The sequence below is a fragment of the Anser anser genome (assembly GCF_964211835.1).
Source record: "Anser anser genome assembly, chromosome: 10".
Lineage (NCBI taxonomy): Eukaryota > Metazoa > Chordata > Aves > Anseriformes > Anatidae > Anser > Anser anser.
Window position 1 is genome coordinate 827,323 of NC_139730.1, and position 20,128 is coordinate 847,450.

The 20,128-nt window shown below is 37.5% G+C and overlaps 1 protein-coding gene across 1 annotated transcript in view; it reads left to right on the forward strand.

Moving 5' to 3' along the window:
• Positions 1-17,518, forward strand: part of CTDSPL2 (CTD small phosphatase like 2) — a 44,093-nt gene extending 26,575 nt beyond the window's left edge. Inside the window, exons 7-13 of the mRNA XM_083850350.1 lie at positions 209-320; positions 1,216-1,302; positions 7,826-7,888; positions 7,983-8,062; positions 10,187-10,313; positions 11,187-11,282; positions 11,803-17,518. Of these exons, the coding sequence (XP_083706476.1) occupies positions 209-320; positions 1,216-1,302; positions 7,826-7,888; positions 7,983-8,062; positions 10,187-10,313; positions 11,187-11,282; positions 11,803-11,868 (631 nt within the window). The 3' untranslated portion in view covers positions 11,869-17,518. The remainder of the gene's footprint in view (positions 1-208; positions 321-1,215; positions 1,303-7,825; positions 7,889-7,982; positions 8,063-10,186; positions 10,314-11,186; positions 11,283-11,802) is intronic.
• The last annotated feature ends 2,610 nt before the right edge of the window (positions 17,519-20,128 follow it).

The following is a 20,128-nucleotide window of genomic DNA, read 5'->3' on the forward strand; positions in this document are numbered from 1 at the left end:
ATGTTTTTTATATTACAGTAATGAATTCCAAAATCTCTTAAATTAAAAAATAAGTATATGTTGAAGTGTTTGTTTTTCAGTTTAAATTATTTATTTCTTGTGTGGCTTTACACACAATATGTATTTTAAAATATTTAGTTGGGCTACAACATTGCCAGTTGCATAATTCAAACACATTTCTAAAACAAAATCTGATTTTTTTTTTCAGATACTATTTCATCAAACATGTTCCGCCATTAACAGAAGAACAACTTAACAGGAAGCCAGCTCTTCCACTGAAAACAAGAAGCACACCAGAATTCTCATTAGTTCTAGACTTGGTAAGTACTTTTATAAATACATAGCAAAATCAGGGGGAGAGCTATGTAGCATTTGATTTGTTTTGTCTGTTGCTGAAATTAGTAATGCGTGCTCTAAATAAAAATACCTTGCTGAAGGTTACACAATTTTCGTAATACTTTTATTTGAAGATGGTCTGCATAGAAGTAAATTTAATAGTGGCAAGAATAGAATACTTGCTGTATTTTTTGAATTCTTAACATTGTTTCCCAAAAAAAAGCATTAAATTTTTTATCATCTTGAACAAAGAGTTATCTGTCCCCATAAAGTTTTCCAGAACCAACGGAGAAAAACAAGATGTACTAAGTAGGAAAATTTAGCTTCATATGTCTTGCATCAAAATTGACCAGGAATGAATCTTTCAATTCTTGTAGCATTCTTCTTCAGAGAGGCCACAAATCCACTTTCTTAAATATTCATAGAAAATATATTTGTGTTTAGAATAATTTCATCAAGTCACTCTGTTCTGAAAGTGGTTTCAGACACTGCTAATGATGTCAGGAACATTGTTTTACCATGAGCGATATCAGTTGGCGGGTCCTCTGGTGGTCATATAAAATGGATAGATGATTCAAATTGATAGATGCAGATTTGAACTGAATGACAGTATAGCCTACAAAATTAAAATGTCTTCTTACAATTATGCCCCTAGAACACAATTCTAATTGAAATTTTTCAAAAACTGCAAGAATAAAGAAATGTATAATTACTTCCAAAAACTCTTATGCAATTTTGACAGTGCTTGCACAAAACTAAATTTTCCAGACTAAATAAACCCACCTTAAAAGGAACATAAAAATCTAGACAACTACTTCTCTTTTCAGCATTCTTTTCACATTTTTTCTTACTTTTATACCATCTTTTAATTTTTAATAGGATGAAACGTTAGTGCACTGTAGTCTAAATGAATTAGAAGATGCTGCACTCACTTTTCCAGTTCTTTTTCAAGATGTCATTTACCAGGTAATTAGCATGCATAGAAGAATATGTACCTTTTTATTTTGTTTAACATATGAATTCTTCCCATTTATATTTGTTATGATCTTGTCTAAAGAGATAAATAACTGCCTGGCATTTAACAACTATCTGGGTTATAAACTGCAAGGTGGATTATCCTGCATTAGAAGTACTGTGGAGCACTGTTTATTGCCACAATGTGGTAATGTCGGACACTGATTCAAACTGTAAACATTCATTGCTAAGAAAGTGTAAATGATCTTCGTAGCAGCAATCTTCAGCAGCAGCATTTCTCCTTGCCAGCAGGTGGAGGCAGGAACACTGAAAGTTTAGTCAGTATTATTTCCGAGTGCAGCTTCTCATGGACTGTTAACTTCCTTCCCTTCATACGGAAAACCAATTCACGTTGGTTGATCATTTCTTTCTGTACAGAAGACATCTTCTGAGCCTGCTGTTAACTAGCTTCTGTCTAGATCATTAGTCTTGCTGTACCCTCCACCAGTGCCAGTTCTACCTCTTTACTCCCAGGGAGAGTCTGCTTGGTGCTTGGAGTGATTTTGATTGTCTTGTGGAGACTGCTAGATTTAGTTTTTTGTTCTGCTTTAGGAGGTACTGTTAGTTATGTGTGTTTTACATTGGCGTACCATTGAAGAACAAGCATGGGAAAGAGGAACTCTCTTCCAGCAACTACCAAAAGATGCTGCACTGACCCAGGCTGTTGTTCTCAGGTCCTTTTGTGTGATGTACCTGGGAGTAGCAACAGCTTCCCCACCATGTAGTTCGCACGATATTGGATCCCACTCTAGTATCTTTGGAGAATGAGCCAGTCATCAGGCACCTTAAAAGGACACTTGTCCAGGTATTTTTCCTGATTTTAAAAATGTTTTTCTTCACTGTTGCATATAAAAGCCCTTGGAATCTGAAAAGCTGAAATAATTTTTAAACGTGGGTTTCTTATCTCTTATTTGGTGACGGCCATGCTCAGTTTCCTCCAGGCTGAACTTGGAAAGAGCCTTAGAATTAATTCTTTGGAGGTTCTTGACATTTCTAACAGCATTAGGAAGACTAAAGCTTCTTTTTTTTTCCTTCCTTCTCTTAAGGGATCTCAGTATGATTTTGAGTATTTTCTGTCTAAACTGTCGTCCTTTTAGTGATTGTATGTCTAAATGAGAGTAGCTGAGCTTTAACCAGAATTTTGCCTTTAGGAAATTGAAGTCAATGGAAAGAGTGAGTTACAGTATTTCTAAATCCTTATTTAACAGCATTGTACACATGCCTATATAGCCTTTGATACAGTAAAATTACCAAGCGGGTCCTAGATAGGTTTTGTCTTAGCTCTCTGTAGAGTCTAGCCTGCAATTGCCAAGGAGCATTAGTTTTTTGCAGGTTTGAGAAAGTTGGCCACTGCCTGTGAGCGCACTCTCCTGATCGTTACATTCTGTTCATCTGGTTTTACATCACACTAGACAACTCACAAAACATTCACCTCTTACTAGGTAACAGGTAATAAGCAAGACAGACATTTTAAAGATGCAATTAAATTCATGCTTAAATAGGGTATAGTACACAAAAAGACAAATAATATCCTGAAATAAAAGTAGAAATTAGTTGATGTTACATACTCTATTTAGGGTTTTTAGTCAACAATTAGCTATTTATCAGCTTTTACAATGTGTTTCTTTTGCTTACGATCATCTTGGGTATAGTACTGTATTAATTTTGTATCTCCATATTTCATTTTGGAAGTCATTCCAGCTGGTAACAGAGAAGCAGACACTAAGCTGTCTGAGCAAAGTAGAAGTCAGCAAGTTACTATATATAAACCAGATGAAAACAATACTTGATGTGAAAGATACATTTCTGAAGATACTTTCCATTAGTATCAAAACATCTACCACTTTCATGTGGGTTTTCCAGAAAGACAATTATTTATCTATTAACTGGTTTTTAAGAGTATAACTTAGCTCTGTGCTCATTTTCCGACTGAATGTCTTATTTTTCTCTCAGTAAGATTGACTAATACTGCAAACATGAACCTGAGTTCATAGCATTTCAGTTTTCTTGCTCATCCAAAGGCATCAAGCCAGTGCTCTTGCATTAACGGTGTGATGATAAACCAGGTACTTTCTCAAAAATAAGCTCCAGAACTTGCAATTGTAGGGTGTAAAAAAGAGTAAAACAGTACAAGTTTACGAGTTCAACAGTAAAAATCGGATTGTCTTGGGTTTTGGAAGGCCTGTTAGAACATATATCTAAACTCCATTGGTCTGCGTGTCAAGCAACAAGTTTCAGGTCCAGGAACTCAGCTCTTTTGCTGTTTGCTTCAGTGATTTTAAGCGGTGGACTGTTTTTAAGAAACGTTTCTAAAAATAAGGGCTTGGTTGTTTTTAAGTTATGTCTTAAACTTACCTTGAGGTGTGCAGAAAACGTAATATATGAGTAAAAAAAAATATTATGCAATTCCAGCACTGGCATAAAGGGTTTTATAAACCTTTGGGTGAGTCACTTGAAGTCACTGATTTCTGCTTAAAAAGAAAAAATTAATCTCTAAAATGGATATAGTTGTGCTTGCTTCAGGCTTTTGAGATGATGAATTTGTTTGTTTATGTTTCCTTTGATGAAAAATCTCTTAAGTTATACCAGTGTTTAAGTTTTGGACTCAGTAAAAATACAGTGTTTGCAAAGCTGAAGTTTTCTTAAATGCTGTGTCTGTTAAGCACTGTCTTACATCTGACTATAAAAATAAATGTTTGGCTTTTCAACTGTAGACTTAGATTTTATACTGTTTGTATTATTGTAGCACTTTACATTAAGTGGCTTATCTTAAGATTTTTTTTTTCCTTTGGTAAAGAGGTTTTCACTGTATTTTGTTTTGGGTGGGTGAGATCCATCACGCTCTGTTCGTTCAAAGGGTACCTTCCACGCACTAGCAGGCCTTCGACAAAAGGCAGATGTTTTCACTCAGTTCTTCAGCTGAAATATATCCTTACTGATCTTTCAGAGAATAATTCACTTTGATCTTTGATCCTTGAAAGATGTTCCGGAACTACATAGGTCATATGCAGGTTATTGAACATAGTGTTACATATATTCCATCTTACTGTCGCCAAAGACTACCTAGGTGCTTTACTTTGTTACTGCAGTGGAATGAGGCAAACAATGCTTTTGGGTTCTGGCTCTCCTTTCTAATGAACTCCACTCTGTCTGTTTCTCTGAAATAACAGCAGAGCCATCAAGCTTTGGGTCTGAAAGCCTTCAGTGTGTCTTGGGCAGCACCCACAAAGAAATCCGGTCTGAGGTCAGGAAGACTTCTGTAGCTCAGGAGAACCTCTGGAGTCGTACTTCGCCCCTTGAAGAGCCGTAGCCAGCCACAGTTCAGGCAGATCTGTCTGGTTTTGGGACGGTCCTCACCTGGAGTCACTTTTGTTGCCATTGAAATAATGGGATGTGATTATCATTTTGGGAAAAAAAAACAAAACTTTGAGGAGGCTTTTCATATATGTTATGCATTTATGCCTGTGAGTCACATTCAAGTAGGTGATATCGTGCATCTCAGTGGACACACAAATGTTCAGTCATTAAAAATGGTGAAAAATATTACTAGGCTTCTATATGTATTTTCAAATCTTAGATTTCATGGTAGGTCTACTCATCAGAGAGCAGGAATCAGAAATGGAGGGAAGTTAGATGTGTGCACAGGGAAATCAGGCAGTAAAAAAGTAGGAAGAATTAAATAAGGCTGAAGATGGAAAGAGACAAGGTGTTTATTTGCCAGAATTATGGTGAATTTTGGACTGGAGAAGGAAGGGGATGTGCAGCATTGGCATAACAGTGAAGAAAAGGGGGAAGATGCAAAGGGAGAGGGAAGCTGAGGGAGAGGGAGAAAATGGAAAATGTTGGATGTGTTTTGTTCTGCTCTGGTCACTTAATTGTTCTGCTCTGGCTACCTAGAGTTCTGCATCAGCTCCTCCTAGCTGGGTGTAGTGGTGCCATTGCCTTACGCTGTGCCAGAGTGCCACAAAACACTAAAAAAAGTCCAGTGAATCTGCCATCAATGTCATTACCTGTGTGTGTGTGTATAAGTTCTAATTAGAAATACATAATCTAAAAAGAAATAATTTTCCCTGGACTTTTTGTTCGCATTTATATATAAACTTCTTAGATATTAAGACATATTATGTTAAGATAGATACGCACGTGTAAGTACATGTCAGTAATCTAAAATAGAACACATTACAAAGATGCTGCAATTGTCCACAGACTAAACAAACTGGAAAAGCATGCACAAGTGAGGAACCCAAGCAACCATAACTTTTCTCTGATACAATTGAGTTATTTTTAAAATCGTGTAGCTGGCTGTTGTGACCAATTTAATTCAATCCAGCCTTAAAAACAACAACAAAAAAAAAAAACCACCACACAATAAATTGTATACCAAATGTTTTTATACTAGCAGTTGGAATACCAACAGATACCTTAGTTTAGTACTTTGGTTGCCAAGAGAGTTTGTAGAAGAGATGTTTAAGAGACTTTCTGAAATGACATCTCTGTTTCTTCTGTAACAGAGAACAGGCTTCACGTGAGCAGAATAATCCCTTTGCATTTGCAAAGAAAAACTTAGTTTCCCTTAAACTCAAGGTTACAACTAAAGAGGATGCTGGCAGTGCTGTATGCTTGCTGTATATAGAAAGAACAATTTGCACTGAATTTACAATCACAGACAAGTTGGATGTTATTTAGCGTTGGGTCACCGCGAGGCTCCAAGTTAATTCATTACATTTGTCTTTGTGGTAAGATAAATACCTTATCTAGCCTTTGAGCAAAACCTCACTACTTTATTATGGCTAAGTGATAAGTCATTTTCGCAGAGATTTTAGTGCCGTCAGGAGACATATGGCGTGAAGTCGCGCCTGTCAACTCTGTATTTAGAAAGTTGGCTTCTCCGTGCCATCTTGGCTAAATGGAGTCCAAAAACCCATCAAGCGCAGGCTGTGGTCTCTCCAAACCGTTCCCGATAGCCAGGTTACGTACTGCCTCACAAGGTGAGTTACCCAGAACGAGAAGGGAAGCAGACCTCGGTTGCACAGCCGGTGGATGTATCTTTGTGTGCTAGCAGCAGGGGTGCTCTTCCCAGACGTGATGAGATTGCAGGATTTTGATTACTGCTCCTAGTATAGAAAAAAATGAAAAATTAGGTGTTACTGTAGTACCTGGTCACTCGATAAAAGTCACTCAAAAAATGCAATAAAAGCCTTACTCGATTTTAAGCTAAATAATTATATTTTCATTGCTTTAGAAGTATGTACTTCCTTTAAAGGACTAAAATCTATCACAGCATGTGCTAATGATGTGAAATTTACTTAACCCATTCCTTTTTTCTTTCCTTTTGGTCATTTGGTTGTGTCTACATATAAATTGATACAATTCAGTTAAAGTAATACAGATCCTTTGTGGAGATTTACTTTGATTCAAAAGTAAATTTAAGCCTATTCCCAACTGGCTCTTAAAAAATCGATAAAGTTGAAAATACCTTGGTTTAGATAGAAGTTCAGTATGCTCCCTTTTCTGTTTTATCAAAACTTTTCTTAAAACCGTGTTATTCTGTATGTGGGCAATCTCTGAATCAAAAAAAAAAAAAAAGTAAGCAGAGAAGAAGGCCACCGTTTCACCCCTCAGAATGTGTCCTCACTGTTGGTTAAGGTCAAGTCCAATGTGTGCCAAAAACCACACTGGGCCATCTTCCAAATACAAGTACCACAGGGACAGAACGGTGCGCAACGTGCCCTCACATCTGCGGTGGCGTTGGGCCTTTGGAAGGGAGGTATAGATTTATATAGGTGCTTCGTGGGAGCCTAGGTCTTGTACTTTGAGTGAAATCAGCGAGAGAGATGCAGAAGCCTCCTAGCTTGGTAGCTCTTCTCTGGAGTCTGCTTTTTTTTTACCGGAAATGATTGATACATGTGTGCGGTTCTGTGCTGGCGGTGTGTGAGTTAATGGAGCTTTGGAAATAGATGAAGGCTTTTTTTTTTTTTTTTTTTTTATCACTTCTGACACCCCCGTATTCAATGTGTAATTCTTAGTGGAATAAAGTTATTAGGAAGATTATTTGTATGCTGGCATAAATTATCTAGTAACCGAACTGATGCTGCCCAGCTGGTGAAAGCTGATTCTGAATGTTTAGTCAAAGCAACTGGTTGCATTTTACTTGAGAGATTGTCTACCTTTTATATTTTAAATAATTGTATTTATTTTTAAATAATATAATTTAAATAATTTCTAATTGCATCAAGTTCTCCAGTAAAATTGTTAAGCCTAATTTTACCATATTATGCTTTAATTTATAGCTGCTTAGGCTTCAAGCTAACTTAATTTTGTTTTAATCAAGTTATTATTCTATTGGAAGTTAGTATTTAATGATTACTGTATTCATAATGCTCATGTTGACCTAATCTTTACAAACTGATACTTAGCCATGCAGGCAATATCTGCAATATTTTGAATCTTTTAATAAAGTGCATCTCTGCTTCAGGTTTATGTCCGGTTAAGGCCATTCTTCCGAGAATTCCTGGAACGTATGTCTCAGATTTATGAGGTAAAAATAATTAGATGTTATCTTTTGAATTTTATTTTTAAATTATATTTGCATATTTATATCTAAAATATTTTTTTTTCCATTTAATCCATAGATCATTCTTTTTACTGCTTCTAAGAAGGTGTACGCAGACAAGTTACTGAACATACTAGACCCTAAAAAGCAACTGGTCAGGTAAAAAAAAAAAATAATTGTGGTTATACCTCTAGTAGGCAAACAAACTTGTTTTCTAACAGATGTGATGAAGAAAGTGATTCTGACGTTTTCTTTATTGCACTGTGTCTTACTAAACCGATTCTTTGTGCTTATGCTCAGCTTGTCTAAGGGTGAGAGAAAAATGAAGTGGTTGAATTACTGCCTTGGTGATGAGATAAACCCAGACATCTTTACTTTGCACTCTTGTGGCCAAAAAACTTAGCCATTCGTTCTCTGTAGCATAATAGAATTCCTCGCTGAAAATGACCTCCTAGGTCTCAAAAATGTGTTTTAGCTGCTCTTGAATATATATAATGAATAAAGAAAATGAACAGATTACTGGAAACTCCAAGCATTAGACTACTTTTAAGCTATTTGTATTTGATTTATTATTTATAAATAATGATTTACATAGTTATCTTTACAAACGTTATTTCTTATTCAGTCACAAACTAATTTGTGGGTTTTGTAGTAAAGTTGTTAAGTTTTTTTATTTCTTCTGTTAATACATAGATTTGTTTGGAAGAGATTAGCATTTCTCAAGAACAGTGCCTTAAGACAAATTCTATCAGATGAGATTCTTTCTGTTATTCTCATCTGGAAGGTGGACTGTTAATGTGGGAGAGTTGAAACTGAAGAGGGGGTTTCTCAGGGATTCACCCTAAATAGGGTATCCCAAGTAAGGGAAGTAGCAACTATACTTGATTGTAGTCAGGACTGTGTAAATTCTGTCCCGAGAATGTCTTTGGCAAAGCATTTCTCTGCATCATGTTATCTTGGTAAATTTACTCGCTACTGCATTTTGAATGAGCAACCAAAACTGGACTTTTGAAGTTAGAAATGCACAATCACTGGAATATCTGAGCCTCCCTGCGCACACAGCCAAGCAGGATGTATGAACAAGTAAGATATTTGCACATGCAGAAAATGTGTCTGTGTGTGTCCATGGTGTTGATTCTTTTTCTCCAAGTATCTAATATTTATGATTGAGGACCACAGTTTTAATTTTGATGTTAACAGGAAAAGTGTAAAAAATATACTTGCTTGGCTGTGTTCTAAAAATTTACAGAATTTCTGTGAAATTCATATGATACATGAATTTAGATGTGATTCATGTGCCACTGAAAACCTGACATCAAGGCATGATGAGTTTTGACATTAGCCTAAAGGTAGATTTGTCAGGCACTCCACACGTGTGACTCAGAATCTATATATAAATTCATTCGCTGCTGAGGCATCAGCTTATTTTCTTCCATAGCAACATTAGGAACTCAACCCCTTTATGAAATTAAGCACGCTTTGTACAGCTTCTAAAAACCTCACTTAAAAATATAACAGCTTTAAAAAAACTGCATTGTAATACAGCCATGTAAAACTTGAAATCTGTCTAGTTTATAACTTACTTTTGAATTACAGTCATGCTGATATTTTATGAAATTTCAGTTTTACTCCTGTTGTGTTTTTTTTTTTTACTTGAGTCCTCTTATTCTACGCATCCATCCATTTACTAAGTATTTCTTTTATAATAAATTAAAAGAGAATTGGGTAGGAAGAAGTTGATGGAATGTTTTGACCTCAAGGCTTTTTTCAGGCTCTAAAAACTGAAATAGGTTAATTGTGAACAGAGGGAGCATAAGAAGGAAAATATTTCTTCTAACAGTGGCATGTGGAGGCTGTGTACTGTAGCGGTTGGAGCAAAATAAAAAGAACAAACTCAATAAATTGATTCCAGTGCAGACATAATCTCTGATTTTGGGGCCTTGCAAAATAATTTCAGTATCTTGGGTCCCTCTGTCAGTCCATCTGGAAAAATGGTTAGAAAGCAAGACCCTGTTGACAAATATTCGTTACATCTGAGCTGAGCTTTTTCTGTGTAAATGCAAACAATTGCCTGCAGAACTAGATAAACATAAAATCACCTTAGCTAGCAATTTTACCAGTAAAAAGGTCAAAGTAGAATGGAAAATATGGAACAGGTTCTTAAAAATGAGCTAAGTAGAGCAGAAGAGGAGAAAAAAAAGAACATTTGGTATTGTTAACTTTTTCTTTATGCCATGTGATGTTGCATTTTTCTCATTAATTAGTATTTTAATTTAATCACAGGCATCGACTTTTCCGTGAGCATTGTGTTTGTGTACAAGGAAATTACATAAAGGATTTAAACATTCTTGGTAGAGATCTTTCAAAAACGATCATAATTGACAATTCACCGCAAGCCTTTGCCTATCAGGTAAGTATGCTGCCATCAGTAAACTTCTTAGACATGGCAAAAAACTTCCCAAAGGAATACAGTGAAAAAGACGACGATATTTCAGTTTAAGACTACATTGTTTGCAGTTAACTTTGTATTTAAATTTATAAAACATACTTTAACAAATTGCTCTGGTTTGCTTGCTTTTCTCTTGTGAAGAGCCAGTCATGTGTAAAGTGAGTGACTTATTTTATGAACAAACTATAACCAGTCAGTTTTATTTCTTGTTCGTTTTTTCTAAAGAAGCCTCCAGGTCTGCTAAGACTGCCCCCTGGACTTTGTTGCAGACCTCGTTTTTTAATGCTAGTGAAATCATTAAGAACAGATCACTGGTTGAACTGACACACACAGCTGTGAAAATTATGTATACTTAAATGTTATAAAGTTATACTCTGTGATTTAGATTTTTCCAGAAGTATGGTATGTAACTATTCCAGTTGGTCCTATTATATAGATAAAGGAGTTCAGAGAGTGATCTCTAATGTCTCATCTACATTAAAGAACCAAAAAACCCCACCTGTTTGACTTAGCCTCATTTGCACAAACTACAGCCAGGACACGGTTAGTATCCATGTGTTGTTTTAACATAAAATTTTCTCAAAATACGAATGCTTTTCAGTTCAGCAGATCTTCTACAGCTAGGTTTATTTCAGCTTTGATGTGGAAATTTTTGCAATGATTTATGCAAAGGAAGGAGTTATTTCAGAAGTGAATTTTAATACAAACTTTAGAGGAAAAATACATATTAATACACTGCATCTTGGAAACATTTTTCCCCAAAATGCTATTTCACAAATCGTATCATTAGATAAATTAAGTATATGTCATTTGTTGATGATTTTTTTACTTTAGCTTTCAAATGGAATTCCTATAGAAAGCTGGTTCATGGATAAAAATGACAATGAACTCCTAAAATTGATTCCATTTCTGGAGAAACTTGTAGAGCTGGTAAGTCTTTCCTTCATTTGGCTTCCGCCCTCTCCCCCCAGAACATTAGTTAGCTCTTCTAAGCAGCATCACACACTTTCAGATTCTGAGTCACTGAGATTTTGACTGCTAAAAGTCATATATGTCTCTTGGAAAGCGTTCTCTGGGCAGTAATTCAAAGTTTGTACAAGGACTTATTTATATAGCAAAGGACAGAATGCCATCATTTATAGCTGTGCTTTTAATGAAAACCTGGAGAATTGTGACATCAATTATAATGAAATTGAGAATCTTTAGAAATTTAGGTTAAGTACAGCCTTCTGTTGGCTGTGTTGTGTGCCTTTATTCTTAAAATGGAAATAATCTTATTCAAAAACTGTTGTGAATGTTATATAATTTTTTTAAGAACATTGTGATTACAAATATTCATGGCTTCTATTTTGTCACATTAATATACTGGTGTTAGAAATTTGCCCGTATTGAAATCTGATTTATAGATGTGTTTATTCTTCTAAAACCTGTGCTTTTTTTTTGCCTACAGAATGAAGATGTCCGACCTCACATCAGAGACAGATTTCGCTTGCATGACTTGCTACCCCCAGATTAAAGCCTTTTGTCTACTTACTGAAGGGGGAGAAAATGCAGGACCCTTTTGGACTAAAACAAAACATTGCCATTACTGTTGAAATTTTGCATTTTTGTACCCCGTCTTGCTTTTCTTATCTTTGGTGCCCAACAATAATCAAGGGTTACAGAAAGAGACTTTATATATCTGAGATTGAATACATACAGTACAATACAGTACAACACAGTAGGTAGGCTAGAACAGAAAAGTCTTTAGAACTAGTGCAACTCCGATGAATTTTTTTATGTACAGGACATCTGCAGTTTATAAAGAATTCTGTTTCTGCCACCAGCAGTTTGACCTGTAGAAACACAGGATTTTATGATATAACAGAGATTGAAAATGGACTCTTATTTTCTCTCTGTTCGGTGCTCTAAGTGGGTTTGTAGCCACTTTTCTGTTACTTTAAGATTCTCATTTCAACAGGAATGGCCAGTAAAAGTTGTTTTATTTTTCCTGTTAAGGTTTATAACCTTTTTACACTTTTGACCTGTATTAGATTAGAATTTCATTATGCATTCCTTTTAGTTGAGGCGCTTCATAGTTTTTCTGGAAATAGCCAAATTTTCTTAGTTTTTTATTATACAGTTGAATGGCCGTTTTCCTGCTTCGTCTGCCTGCATACTGTATATTTGTTTAAAAATATTCTCTAGTTTTAGCCCATGTAAGTTTCATTTAGAAAGAAAAACCCTGCATTTATATTTTGTTTCTGTAATATTCTACTGTAGTTGAAATCTTTTCAAAAATCAAGAGACTGGCTAGATAAGAAGAATATAAGAATTACTAATATTCAGAATATTTTAAACCATTGTGATGGCATGTACTCTGGACAGACGATATCTTGCAGTGGCACAAACAACTGATGGACAAGGAATACCTCAGACTATACTGTGCATGCAAATCCTTAAAGGAGAATTAGTTTGGTCACCTGTTAGGTTTGATGCAATTCAATTACTGCTGCCTTCTGTTTCCTCCAGGAATGAAGTATTCTGCACAGTGGCTCAGTATTTTAAGATGTTTTGCATGGGCTGATGGTACCTCTGTTACACTGCTCTTCGTTACAATCAGTTTTAAACTGTGTGACAGCGAGGGTACCTACCAGTGACTATGCATAATCCTGTGGTACAGTACACTCCCATGCCACCAATGCAGTCAGTCTGCTATCATAGTGGTTTTCTATGCTATATGGAAATAGTCTTCAAGCCTTGGTTCTCTAATGCAGCTACTACAAGAGGTTGATATTTTTATAATGGTGTGTAATCTCCTTTTCAGGAGGCTTTTTATGGAAGGTATAATTTGTAAAAGTTAGGATGCTTTGCCTCTCGACTGCATTAACATGCCATAGGCTCAGACTGTTTTTGTGTAAAAGATGTCACAGAACGGCACTTTTTCTAAAGAGAAGTTTGATATTTTGTATGCTTGTTAAGAAAGTACAGTATTGGAAATTAAAGGTGGACAACTGATAATTGAGAAGTATGTCAATTAATTTTTTATGTATATTACCTGTTTACTTGTACAATTTTATTGTACAAATTACATGCAGCTTCATTTTCAAATGAGTCCTTAAAATAAGGAAAATCTTTTTAGGAAAACATTTAATTTTTGTATTTTTGATTTTAAAAGGCATGAGTTATGTCAACTTTTTCCAGTGTATTAATGAAGATTTTAACTTTTCATCAGGTTGAGTGTTTTCTTACTATATTATCTGTTGTGTATGTAGCTAGCACATTGTGTCACTGAACTGTTTAAAAAATTAGCATGTAGAGCAAGCCTGTTTTGTGGAAAATCCTTATTCATTAAAAAAAAAAACAAAAACATCATGGCAGATTTTCTGCAAAAAAGTGAAAACATTTGCAATTCAGAATACTGATTTTTTTTGTATTTAAAGAAAGGTATTTTGCTTGCAGGAAAGAAATACTACAGATTCATTTTAATGAGAATCTTTTAAATGTATTTATCTTTAGGGCATCTGGGCATCTTTACGCTGTTTGTCTTATGTCTTTATTGAAATAAAATGTACATAACATTACCTTTATATATGCTTTTGCGCAGACGTGTGAACCCTGTAACCATCCCCGTTCCTTCCTGTTTTTATGTTGATAAGATGGTTCTGGAAATATTTATAGATTTTGAAAATGGTCAGCTTGTATTTGAATTGCTACATGGTTTGCCAACAATTTTTTAGTTGTTCGTTAAAATGTAAATCTAAATCTGAGATTTTTAATTAGTTTAACAGTGAATCCTTGTTTAATGTGGAATTCTTCCAAATTTCTTAGAGTAATTTACATAATAGGACTGCTTTAAAATTCACTAGTCTACCAGAATGAAACCATTTTTGTTAAGTAGTTCATAGCTTTTCTCTGACTGTAAAAAGAGATTATCATCTGTTCAAATAATGTCCGTAAACATGTGCGTCCTATCTTTGGCTAAAACCATTATGAAAGTGCTTTCTTTAGTTAAGGAAACCAAAGCATACATTGCACTTTACAGCTGTATCTGTGTTGTGATTATCAGATCAGTGAGGGAAATCAAAATGTAAATTGGAGGATTTAGTTCTACATAGATGCACAACAACAATAACAGAGACTGCTTAGTAAACATTAAATATTAATATTTTAATGTGCTGCAAGTCTGGTATTTATCATTCTGAACTTTCTTTGCAGAATGAGTCTACCTTCTTCAAAATCTAAGTTCCTAAAAATGTCAAACACTTCTGGCATAAACAGTCTTTGCATGAGGCAAAGTTATATTCCATCAGGCTTTATTCTCATCTCGTTAGTCTCGAGGGTAAGGCTTAACTGTTTCTCCGACATTAGTCTGGATCAAATTGTGCATACCAAAATTGACACTGATAACCGGGGGAGTCTCAGCTGTGTGTATTACTCGAGTCTTGAATGTAGAACTGTGCTACTTCAGCAGTTAATCTTGTAGCTGTATCATTTATTCAAATTTTATGTATGTTTAAAAAACACAACATTCTATTTCCAAAGTTTTTAATGATTTAATTTGTGGTCTTTGGATTGATCGTGGCAATTGTGTGTTAATTTTACACGTCCATATGTATTCTGTTCTAGGTTTGAGCATTCTTAGTTCTGACAGCAAAACAATATTTCATACTTATACTGACAATATATGTTCAATCTCTTTTTTTTATATATATTTCCTTAAATTGTTGTATAGATAGAATAGCATTCACCATGGTATTATTGGCTTCTTTTCCACCTTTGATTCATTGCACGTTCCGTCTCTGTAGGAAAATATTTTTTCATTATTATTGAAATGTATCTGAAAGCCTGAATGTTTCAAGACCTGATCAAACATCTCCCAAAGCAAGAGTTATAGCAACCGAATGCATGCTAAGGAGGCATGTCTTCTTTAAACAAAGCACTTAAATGTGTTATTAAAAATAATCAGATATGCAAGTGCTGTGCTGAATGAGAATAGAAGGAAGTGCTGGCTGAAATGCCTTGCGGAGGCAGCGAGCCATGGGCAGCAGGACTGTTTGCTCTCACTCACTGTTAGAAGCAAGCATCCTCATGCCACATCTCCCCTCCCCAGCCTCTCAGACATCTGATTTAGGTGCTGGTTGGATTGGCACAACTGAAAAAGCATCGAGCCCTGATAAGGAGAGGGACCAGGAATGAGTGGCTGAGGAAACAGGTGGAGTGGGTGGAAATCTCCTTAACCCATCTTCCACCAGCAGTGTAGTAACGCAGGCTTGCGGTCTGGAGCAGCCGTTAATAGCAGAGCTTGGTCATTTGGTGAGGAAAGCTGTCCAGAAGCACAAAAATACTGTTAGTATCCCGAGGGAATACCCGCATTCCTTTATTTTTTCCTTCTGGTTCTGACTTCCATATAGCATTGCATTGCAAATCATACCTTTAATTCTTTGCCAAAAGCAACTGCATCCTGTTAGTATATTAAAGTAGAGGATGGGGTTGGTAACTTCACAATTGATACTAAAACTAAGGAAGGCCCGTCTGTGGTGGGATGCTTATATCACAGTGAATTGTGGCTGCTGAACTCAGAGGGTGTCCCATGCTGTCATTCCTCTCTCTTCTGGCCGAGGACTGGATCAGCACTGAGTACACCTAGATTTGGGGAATTAGAAAAGTTATCTGTGCCTTCTTCATCCCCTCCCCACACTGTGCTCCCATTATGTTCCATCTGAAGGACTTGGAGAGCGCACCTTTACAAAGCTAACATTTCCGTGTAAAATTAATATTTACATAGTTGAGATTAATCTAGTACAGATAGCTAAATTATAACGTAATGCATTTCAGAAAGTCAAGGCCGGAAAGTAAACATTCACAACATATTGCCAATTTAAAAAAAAAAAAAACACCACACAACTCTACTTACTAGAATGGTATCAGCACAGTTTGACAAGTTTGTTCTGACAGGTACAAAGAGAAACTAATCGCTATTGTATTAAGTCTTCCACTGTAAGTAGAATTTCAAGTTAAATATTCAGTATTTTTCTGGTGAAAGGACTTGTATGGATCTATGTGGCAAAGCAGGCAGGTGGTACCTCTGATCTGATCTGCAGTCATGCTGATTCAATCAGTCAGCTCCATTAAGCTTCTCTAAACTCATTATCAAAGACTGATACAAAGATGAAATAAAGAAATCATAGGCGCGTGGCACCTGGGCAATACCGTGAGTGTCAGACAGCAGCGCACGGCTCATTGTTCATGGCCTTCACCTCCTGAGACGAGGTAAACGTCTTCCGATTCTAGAGGACAAATTCCTGTTTCTGGGAGAACTGATCCATCGAAGGTGTTTCGTTTCTGAGTCCCTAAAAAGGGACTTTAAAATCCGCTCTGTGAATAGCATGAATTTGAAATGTGAAGACTGAAAGGAAAGCCTAGAATTACAGCAGCAGGGTGTAGTTCCGCAACAGCTCAGGCTGAGCTGGCTCTGGGAGGCTTTTCCCTCTTCCCTCTCCTCTCCCCAGGTAACGTGTTAGCCGCTTCCTTCTGCCTGCGCTGGGGCACGCAGCTGTGCAGGGAGCTGATCCTGCTGCAAACAGCATGCGAGAGTAATGAAGATCAGTTAAAGCTGCTGTGGAGTGGAAGCTAAAGGAAGGTTCATGGGAAGACGCTTTTTCTGGAAATATAATTGTCACATTAAAGTCATTCAGCTGAAGAACAAAGTTCTTAAGACATTAAAGAACTACTCTCAAAGATTCGATTACACCAAAACCATGTAATTTCAGCTTCGCGTCATAGATTGTTGATGCTTAAATAAAATCCTAAACAAGCTGATAAATGGCTGGTGAGAAGTAGCATAGATGCATCATTTTCTTAGTTAGTGGTCATAATTTTGTAAAAAAAAAATAAAAATGTAAAAAAAAAATGACAGCAACTTTTTGTTTGGAAGCAAGCAAGGATGACCTACTAAAGATTAACTTGTATAGATTCTGTTAAGCACATCACTATTTTGGTTGTCTTGACCGTGTAATGTAATACTGTTTCGCTTTATTTTTTTTGATACTTGCAAAAATGTCATTGTACTGATAGGCTGAATCTTGTAAAATACAATTGGAAGAGAACCAATGTTCTACAAATTTGTGTTTCTTTTGCCATCATTTCTAGTATATACAACCATAAAGATTTATATTAAATATTTATGCTCTAGTTACTGTTTTTATGATTTTTAGCTGGTATCAGACTTCATTGAAGACTCAGTTTTCTGTAAAGCAAGACATTTCTCATGTCAGTTTTCAGCCTTTAAAACTGAAGGGAAACAAGTGGTGTTTATGCTTTTTTAAAAGCTAAGGGTACTGGAGACCAAGAAAAGAATAGAAGTGGGTTATGGACTGAAATTGTTACAGCTGGTTAAGACGGTCTTGCTTTGAACCCGATTTTCAATATGTAATGCAGTGAATATCTTGTAAAATTACCACAAGGCCTGATCCGTCTCCTTTGCGTTTGTTTCTCCTCCTAAGCAGAAACCTTTAGACTTTTTCAAAATGAGAACTGCCTGGTTTCCTAGGAGGTAGTACTTCCTTTGACTCAGAGAGCTGTGCCTTAATTTCCTTGTCTATACAATGGGAGTAATGCTTATTTGTTTTAATCCAAATGCTTAAATTTAAACGTGCTGGGTAAATATATATTATTTTTACAATTAATATGTTCCCAGTCATCTCACGGTTCCTAGTAGTTTCATAATTATCCTCACAGCACACTTGAGCTTATGAAACTTTAGATTCGGTGAGGATATAACTTACTACACTACTTGATCTATAATTACGTCTCTAATGTTATTTCTAGTGCCTGGTAAATGGGTAACAACAAAAATTGGATGATAAATTTGGAAGTCATATTTTTTTCTAGCTAATACAAGAGGATCTTCTTCTTGCTAGAGGAACATTCATCTGTGTTGCAGATGAATCCAGATGAATCTGGAACACACCTCATTAGTAAGACCTATTTCTTTCAGAATCAGGCTGCCCATTCAGGCTGTGACTTAAGCTAAGCTGTCCTTGTCCTGACAGTTGGGTCTCTGTTGTCTCCATGAGGTGGAGTGGCAGGAGCAGAAAGTCAGTCAATTCCTGTGAATACTTTCTCTCTGCTCTTTTGAGGGTAGGAAGCAGTTATTAGCCATAGCAATTTGTTCACATCCAGTGAGCTTTCAATTATAATCGTTGCATTCAATTATAATTGTTGAGAGGCCTGCGAAGGCCCCTCCTCGTTCCTGGGGTCACAGCATCGTGTGCGTTTATTCTCAGCTGGGGAGCATAATGTTTGAAGCACAGAAATTTTAGTACTGAGAAAGCCTATTAGAAAACAAAGTGGTCCCATTGCTGAAGAAAATGTTATGAAAACTCTGTGAATAATTCATTAATTACCTGCAGCTATTTAAAATTATCAAACTGTTGTTTGCAAGCCTACAATAAACCAAATTGTATAATCCCCTGGCACGAGTTGACTGAACTGAAACTGAATTTGGTTTACCATAGCATCCTAATTCTGGCACTGATGAGTCTTTAACCAATTGTATTGATAACCGTAAAAAGATTGGGTTTTATTACTTTTTTGGGGGTAGGGGTGGTGGAATTCTGGCCTCTCTAAAGAAGAAAAGTGGAAAAACTGTTGTGTGTCACCACATTAAACCAAGGGCTCATCGCTAGGTTTGAACTTCTAGTTTTTGTGGCTCTTGATCCTCTTCTAATCTCCAATCCACCTGTAAATTAAACATTATTTCTATGTTGCACCAGAAGCCGGGTTCTTGTAGGAAGACCGCATCAAAGCTAGCACAGCGGTGCTCCCCGGCTGGTGCTGGGCTCTCTCAGCAGGGTAGGAGGGATGCTGCCGAGGTACCTCCGTGCGGCACCAGTCGTCGTGTCGTTACTGCTCAACGCGATCAGAGGGCACAGATCCTGCTCAGGCAGGACCGAGGCGGGGCTGCAGGAGGCAGGGCCGCAGGCGGCGCCACCCCGGCGGCCCCCACGCCGCTGCAGGGGACGAGGACGAGCGCCTTTCAGCCCAGCAAGAACCAGTTCAGCCACGCTTAGGGCTTAGGCATCCTGACAGCCTGCAGAGCTGTGACGAACCTTAGCAGTCGTCGGTCTAGTGTTTTCTCATTCTTTGCCTCTTGCTCTGACTGAGTTGTGCCATTAATATTTTTAACACGTGAAGTATCTTCAAAAGGCGTGGGCTTTTCCACTGCAGCAGGGCCAAGGGAATAAATTCAGCCCAGATGTGAGGGCAACTCCTAGATTAATTCCTTGATACATACAATAGCTTTCTCTCCTTTGTAAAAATCTTGGTTTTTGCCTTTTTTGTAACCCCTTAGAGAAGGGTTGTGAGGGGACTGCGAGAGCCGGGGGCGCCTCACGCGGTGCGCGCCGGGCGCGGGACGTCGCGGCCGGAGCCCGCCCGAGCACAGCGAGGCCGGGCCGCGGTGGAAGCCCCCGGAGCGGGGCTCGGAGCTCGCTCGGGGCCCCGGGGGCTGCTCGGCGGCCGGGCCCCGACCGTGAGGAAGACACGGGCCGCGCCCTCCCCTCCCCTCCCCTCATCATGGCGGCCGGGTCCCTCCTCACAGCCCCGTCCCTCCCATCATGGCGGCCGGAGGGCTCCGCCCCCCTCTCCCTTACCCTCCCATTATGGCGGCCGGAGGGCTCCGCCCCCCTCTCCCTTACCCTCCCATTATGGCGGCCGGAGGGCTCCGCCCCCTCTCCCTTACCCTCCCATCATGGCGTCCCTCCGCCGCGCCGGGCGGGGCCCGGCGGGTCGCG